The 7,971-nt window shown below is 48.1% G+C and overlaps 1 protein-coding gene across 1 annotated transcript in view; it reads right to left on the reverse strand.

Moving 5' to 3' along the window:
• Nucleotides 1-415, reverse strand: part of PELI2 (pellino E3 ubiquitin protein ligase family member 2) — an 82,911-nt gene extending 82,496 nt beyond the window's left edge. The window contains exon 1 of the mRNA XM_030452048.1: nucleotides 140-415. Coding sequence (XP_030307908.1) covers nucleotides 140-216 — 77 coding nt within the window. The 5' untranslated portion in view covers nucleotides 217-415. The remainder of the gene's footprint in view (nucleotides 1-139) is intronic.
• Nucleotides 416-7,971: the final 7,556 nt, after the last annotated feature.

Raw genomic sequence — 7,971 nt, forward strand, 5'->3', positions numbered from 1 at the left:
GCCGGCGCAGAGAGGACGGGGCACCCCCCACCTACCCACTAACCCACCCCAGGACGGGTCCCCTGCTGATGCCCCCCCTCCTTCCTTCCCTTTTTCCCTCCCCACCTCCCGCCCGCCGTCGCCCCTCCGCAGCGCTCACCCCAGCACCACCAGCTCCCCGTACTTGACGGGTTCCTTGTTAGGCGCGCAGTGCTCCTCCTGGCTGGGGGAAAACATGGGGGCGGCCGCCGCCGAAGTCACCCGCTGCTACAATCCCATCCGCTGCAGAGGGAAGGGGGGGAGAGTGTCGGGACGGGGGCGAGGAAGGGAAGAATCGAATCCTGAGGGGAAATAAAGGGAAGAGGAAGGAACGATCCCCAAGCGCTGCCCGCACTGAGCCGCCGGCTGCCCGACAACAGCCACTACACCCGGGAGGGGGGGGCGGAGGAGGAGCGCCGAGGGGGATGTACCAACTCCCCGCGGGGGGGGAGGAGCAGAGCAGCGCATCCCTCCCCTCCTCCTTCTCTCCCCTCCCGCCGTCCCCACCATTCAGACCACTCGTGATCCCGCCCCACGGGCTCCGGTTAGAGCGTCTGAGGAATGGTGAGCGGCGGGGTGTGGGGGGGGAAGCGCTGAGTTCCACCCTTTCCTTCGCATCGTCTCTTCCCCCCCCCCGCCAGCCTGTCAGTGGTACGGTCCCGCTGTGTTATGTAAACATAGAGTAAAGGGGACGGGGCCGCGCTTAAAGGGGCCGCGCCCCGGGGCAGGGGAAGGAAAGGGGGGGATGGGATGGGATGGGATGCAGGGGTTATGGCCTGAATGGCTCATCCCCATGATGGGGGGACCCTCTGGATGATGGAGAGAAGGCCGGAGGGGGTGTTCTAGGTCTCTTGGCCAAGATGGGGTCCGAGGTTCCCCATCTGGGGTTCTAGTTCAGCTCCTGCCCCAAGGGTAAGGGAAAAGCCCCGCTGCAGAGCTTCAGTGGAGCTCGGTTACTTTGCTCAAGAACGAGTCCAGAGGATGCCATGGAGATGATTTGAGGGCTGGAGCAGCTCTGCTCGAGAGTTGGGGGTGTTCAGCCTGGAGAAAAGAAAGGTCCAGGGAGATCTTAGGGCACCTTCCCGTGCCTCAAGGGGCTCCAGGAAAGCTGGGGAGGGACTGGGGACAAGGGCATGAAGGGATGGGGTGAGAGAGAGTGTTTTTAAGCTGAGCAAGGGAAGACAGATGAAATCTGAGGGTGAAATCTGTCCCAGGTTTCCCAGAGAAGCTGTGGCTGCCCCATCCCTGGCAGTATCTCAGCCCAGGTTGGATGGGGCTTGGAGCAACCTGAGCTGGTGGGAGGTGTCCCTGACCATGGCAGGGGGGTGGCACTAGATGGTCTTTAAGGTCCCTTGCCACCCAAAACCATTCTCTCATCCTATGATAACCCTATGACTTCCAAGGACTTTTCCCCCAGCCCGTTGCTGCCTCGGCATTTCCCCCAACTCCCCCTCCACTCCGAGCTTCATTTCCTTTCTCTTTGGTACCCCATACAAGCACAAACCCAAGAAAGATGAGCTCTGTATCGATCTGCATTGAGGGTGGAAATTCTCATTAGCTGCTATTTGAGGTCTCCAACCCATGAGCCCCTTAACGAAGACAGAAGTAATTGCAGCAGCCATTAGGCTGCTCCAGGCTTTTGCTGGAAAGCATCCCTTGGGCCAGCATGGGATTGAGTCCTGCTCCTCCTGCTGAAAGCTTTCCCTCTGCCTGAAACTGTAGTTGGCTATTAATTTTCCTGGTAATGTTATTTTTCTGTCAGTGAAATGGAAAAACCCAGCCAATCTCACCGGGCTGCAAAACGGAGATCTTCCCAGGGGCTGTGGGAAGAAGACAAGATTTTATTAAAGACAGAGGGCTGAATTATTACAGATTTATCTTCTTTATTGCTCTAACAAAATAGAAAAGAAAGCCAGGTTGTAAGTCACTGTCACAGAAAACAAATACAGCCCCCAAAACGGTGTGAAAAACAAACCTCCTGGCTGCATCCTCTTCAACTTCTCCCAATTTCACCTCCCTCTGAAAGCAAGAACCTTTGCAGCTTGGCTTTCACATGGCAAAACCAAACTTTAGCCCTCTTCCAAAAAACTCTTGGCTCAGCCAGGCTGCCCACTAATCAAACCTCCCATTACCATAGCTCCTTTTACAGTGTCTGTTCCTGCCCTCCCAGCCCTCCTGCAGGGACAGAGGGACTTTGAAGATCTGAGTTTGCCCTTTTTTCCCCATTTTTAGAACCCTATGTCTTGTGGAGAAGAGGGAGAAGCTGTGCAGAGACTTGCATGTGAAGCTTGTAGCTGGGGAGCTCTGCATCCTTTTGCCAGGCATTTTTTTCAGCATCCAAACCTTTTGGAACGTTTTTGGGATGTTTGCTGTAATTCCATACAAAAATGCAGAAATTATTAACTACAGAAAATGCACTGGTTTGCATTGCTGAAAAATAAATGTGTAATCCCAGAAAAAAAAAAAAAAAATAAAAAAAAAACCTTTGTGGGACTGATAGGGGAATATTTGTACCTGATGCACATGTAGGAGGCTATGTACCTGTTATGGGACACAGTGAAATAACCCCTGCCACTTGAGTTGAAGCATTATCTTTTTCCTTGGAAGGATGCTCCATTTGGACATACAGAGTCTCCTCACTCTGTGTCTCCCTGCAGGGTATTTTAGGCTGGCAAGTGATGAGCCCCAGCTCCATGAGGTGTTTTAAGGGCTTCTGGGTCTTCTCTTCCCAAAGTGTAGGTTATCTCATTACGACTTCTTAGGACCTATTGCTCCCACCACTGCAAAGTTGCTTTTAATTTTTAATTTCTTTTAACTTAGATTAATTTAGATTTAATTTTAATTTTTTTTACTAATAAAATGGAACCAGGAGCCACTTGGGGTACATGGCAGCTTTGCTATATGTTGCTCAGCTCCCTGTCCTGCTCAGCTCACAGCACCTCTGTTTCCTCCAGCTCCAAAAATTCCTTTTGCAACAGATACAGGCAACACTTGGCTGGCATTTTGCCTCATTTTGCCTCATTGCAGTAATTGAGAAATGTACCCACACTTTCAACCATCATGTTTCATCTCAGAATGCCTCCCAGTCTTGGATTCAGGATGGTTTGGGGTAGCTCCCTTGTTTTCCCCCTAGAAGAGGGAATTGCACACAACTTGGAGCTCCTTCCCAACAACACCAAGGATGTGGGAGGGAGTTTGCTCCCAGTTTTAGCTCCAGCATCTGTTTGGCTGGTTGGGGGGATTTCCAGCCAAGCCAGAGGAGCATTAGAATCAATATCTGTAAAGAAATCCCAAACATGAAGAAAAAAAAAAAAAAAGAAGACATAGTACGTGGCCATTTATTTTTAAAATGTAATAAAAAGTTATTTTAAATGCAGGAAGATTAATAAGGCTCTAATTCAGCAAAGTAGTTACAGATGTGCTGGACTTGAGCACTTTTGTGAATTGGGGCTTAGGGACTGGGCTTGAACTAGAGAGAAAGTACTGGGAGATGTGAAGAGCCCTGGCACCAGATCTGCAGCTTACACTGCACATAAAGCTCATGGTGCATGGGATCAGTGCATAAATGGGGATAACTGAGGGTATAATTAGTTTGGATACGAGGGAGAAATAGTTTGGTGTGAGGGTGCTGAGCCCCTGTGCCAGGTTTCCCAGAGAAGCTGTGGCTGCCCCATCCCTGGCAGGGTCTCAGCCCAGGTTGGATGGGGCTTGGAGCAACCTGGGCTGGTGGGAGGTGTCCCTGACCGTGGCAGGGGGGTGGCAATGGATGAGCTTTAAGGTCCCTTCCCACCTAAATCATTCCATGATGCTATGATAAAGGTTTCCATCTCCAGCCATGAATAAAAACATTTCCAGGAATAGGATCAGGCTGATGTTCAGCCACCAGCGGGGATGGTCAGGGCTGGGAAAGCTGCTCTTTGGATTTTTTGATCTTGGTTTTGGTGTTCCAAAGCAGAGAATAAACTCCAGGAAAGGAGAAAATTGTCACAGCACCAAAGTTAAGGTCAAGCAGGGATCACCTGGGTGGGGACAAACTTCTCAGGCTGGGGAGTCCCCAGCTCATGGAGGATTGAGGGTTTTGAGCAGCCCCCAAATGAAAACAGGAGAAGAAAGAGCTGAAGATGTTTTAGAGTTAGGTTTTTATAAGCACACAACAGGAAAAATATGATGAGGTTGCTGATAATGATGAAATACTGAGCTTAGCATGCTTGGGGGATCCTTTCAGTCCTGTGACTCAGGGGTTCAGTGCTTAGCATTAATTGGAGCAAAAAAAAAGAGTTGTTTGGGATTTTTTTAACATCATTTAAGAAGCTGTCTATGTGCTTTGAATCTGCTTTTGTCTTAACATTCCACCCTGCCATGCCATGTCATGGTCTTGATCCCCCTTCCCAGAAAGGGGAATTACATTAAAAAAACAAATTGGAAGAGCTAAAAGGATAAAAGAATTTTAAGTATCGTGGCAGGAGCTTAAAGATATAATACAGGTTCCAACTTCATGTGTAACACTCCTTAGCAAAGACCCTAAAGGATTCCTTAAAAGCAGATAAGTAGCAAAATGAAGAGGGCTGTTAGGAACAAAAGAAAAATAACCATCAAAAAGCTACATCCAAATGAGGAAAATGGAATATAACATAACCACTGGTAAAGCCAAAACCACCATAAGGCAAGTGAAAAAGATCTTGCAGACCAGTTTGTCTGAGGCATAAAAACACACGTGAAAAGCAAGTTCACCAGGGACTCACTGGGGCCAGCAAGCAGGGGAGGTGTGAAATAAATTGTGGGTGAAATCAAACCCTGGTGGGTCAGGGGAATGAGACCCCCCCTGTGTCTGAAACAGGAGCTGGAGATACCTAAAAAAACAAACCTCCTTTACCTGGGATGGGTCTGATGAGCTGCTTACAAGTGTCAGACCAGGAGATGTAGCGGGAGGAGCCATTCTTGCTCCTGATGCTCGACGAGCTGCTGGTCTCTTCCAGGACTCCAGCCACCACACAGCGCTTCCAGGGTAGAAGTGTAGTGGGAAGAGCCTTTCTTGCTCCAGAGGCTCGACGAGCTGCTGGCCTCTCCATGCCTCGCACCAGAGTGAGCTGAGGTCTTCTGTGGGTGTGTGTTCCACCTTTATTGGCCCCCTGGCCTTGCTCATGCCCAATAGGGGCCTGTCCTAATCAGGCACAGGTGGACTCACACCCACTCATTGGCAACTCAAGGCACCTGGTTGACAATGTTTCTCTACAAGGAGAGGTCTGAGAATAAACAGGTAAAATGAGAGAGGAGCAAATTGCCAAGGTGAGATGTTACTGGCCCAAGATCTGTAAAAAAAAAAATTCAAATATGACATGAATAATGAACAGTGTTATGTCCACGGTGGGTGGGAAATGGCAAACTTGACAGTGGGTTCTGAAGAGGCAAGTTTAAGAGCTGTGACCCAGTCTGACCTGAACAAGGCAAATGAATAGAAAATACCATGAAATATACATAAATATGGATAGAGAGGGATGCATTTCACAGGTCTGATACACCAGGGAAATGGTAAGAGGGGGTCTTTTCAGATAGCAACGTTTCCAGTGCATTCACAGCCTTGATATCATAAAGATGATTTCATGTGTATCATGGACCTGGGGTTCACAGAAGCTTTGTCACCATAAGATCTGTAAAAGCAATGAGACAAAGAAAAGGCTTCATGGCTTTGCAGCTGACTGCAAGAGAAACCAAAGGCTAGGAAAAGGTTTTCATTTTGGCACTGGGGAGAAGCTGTTGCTGGGATTTTCTGGTGTTTTATTAAAGTCCTGGCCAGGCAGATGACTTCTAATGGGAATGTTTGCTGAGAAGCCAAAAAATTTCAGCTGACTGCAAGAAGTCATGGAAGGAACTAGCAAGAAAATGTCCAAGTAAAGTACATAGGAGAAGATGACCTTAGCTATATCTGTCTAATGACTGGCTCTAATTGAGCAATTATCATTCAAGAAAGACATCCTGAGGTTTTGCAGTCATTTCTCTTGAAAGATCAGCTCAGAGATCCACCTCAGTCTAAAAGACAAATGAAATGTGCCAAGAAGCTTCTGTCCATCTTTTCCAGTAACTTGAGTTACTCTGGGGGGATGCCTGGAATCCCTTTTCCTACGGTGCCCCATTGCTCACCCATCTTCCCTGGACTCCCTTCCCAGCTTCTTTCTTGAAGGACTTGTGGTACCACACAAGGAGGTAGTAAGGGGAGGATAAACAGTTTTTGTGTCTGCCAAAATCAGAAGCACTGGCAAATTTCAGCATTGCCTTTCCTACCCTCTCAGAAGAGCCAAATTCCCTCTCAAATCCCAGCGTCCCTCTTTGCAGGATGCTCTCACCTGGGAGTGCACTTTCTCCCAGACATTGCCCCTTTTCTCTTTTCAATTTCACCCCCATTTGAGGGTTAAAGGATGGAGACAGATTCCTTATGAATTACTTATACCTAATTCAGGAGAAATTCTGCTACCTTGACCTTCATCACAACAGACCAAGCAGGTGAGACTGGTTCCCTGGACTTGGCCCACGTTATCCCACTACAGAAACCATCCCTGGTGATGATGCTCCCCAGGAGAACAGCTTCAAGAGCAGATGGCTGGGTCCCCATCCACAAAGAGATATTCAGCCATCCCATCAATCAACCAGACTTTCCCCATCAAATTTAATGCAAATTGCAGGATAGAAGGCAGGAGAGGAGCTCTGCTTTGCAAGTGCTGAACCTCTGGCAAAGCTCAGATGCATGGTCCCAGCCTGGCTCTGGTTTGATCCACACCAACCCATGTATGAAAGGCTCCTGTCAGCTAATTGCATTGATCCCTGAATGTGCTGAAAGCTTCATCTGACTGCAGGAATCACACAACCAGTTTTTGTTAGCCAAGGAATCTGCTTCTCAGAGTTCTGGGATGATGGGAGCTCTGCTGTGTCAGCACACTGAACCTCAGCCCCAAAACATTCCCAGTTTGCAGGCACCAGCAAAGTGTGAACACCCACAAAACCACTTAAAACTAAACATTATTTTCACACATTTCTGCTGCAGAGAATGAGATGCAGTTTAGAAGTTATTACATATTAGAAATGAGAGACCATCCCCTGGCTGCCATTCAGCCAGCAGATAACCAGCAGGTTAAGGCAGCATCCTCCACACAGAAACATGTAAAGCCTGGTTTGGAAGGAACCTTAAAGACCATCTAGTTCCAACCCCACTGCTTAGACAGAGACAACTCCCACCAGACCAGGTTGCTCCAAACCTTGTTCATCTCCAGCAAGATCCAACCTGTGCCCTTCCCCAACAGGACTCAGCCCCGTGGCCAAAAGCACCGAGCATCCACCACCTCGTCTCCCCAAACTCCTCAGCACTGCTTACTGCAATTTTTGCCACCTTGATAAGTGCAATAATTTTAGAAGAGAAGAAAAAAATCACTGTTTCCCTAACAGCTACAGGATCTGTGGTTAATAACCACTTGGGAGTTCAGATGTCCCCAGCAGTAAGACCTAGCAATTAATCAGCTAACTCCTCAGCATCTTGTTAGGGTTAAGAGGTGCCAGGTCATATCTGAATATGTTAAGAGCAGCATTTGTCCTTCCAAGTGCATACATCAGTAGAGCCTTGTAACTACCTCTAGCATTTGATGTTCTTTTCATTACAATAATTCTCTAAGTGCATTGCCAGGTGCTCCTGGCAGCCTTCCAGGTTGCTTTCAACCAGGCGATAGCTAAACTCTGAAAAAAAAAAAAGCTGTCTCTGCCCCTTGAAATCTGAACATGAGAAAACAAAACAAAAATAAATACTGATAGGGAAAAAAAAACCAAAAACACCCTGCCCAAAACCCAACATCCTTCTAGGCACAGCTGGAAGGGAGATGCAGCAAAAGGAACAACATCTCATGGCATCCTGTTAAATCAGCTCCCAAAATACTGGGTGCTCAGGGATGAGGGATATAAGTGGGTATAGAT

This window comes from Calypte anna, chromosome 5A (assembly GCF_003957555.1).
Source record: "Calypte anna isolate BGI_N300 chromosome 5A, bCalAnn1_v1.p, whole genome shotgun sequence".
Lineage (NCBI taxonomy): Eukaryota > Metazoa > Chordata > Aves > Apodiformes > Trochilidae > Calypte > Calypte anna.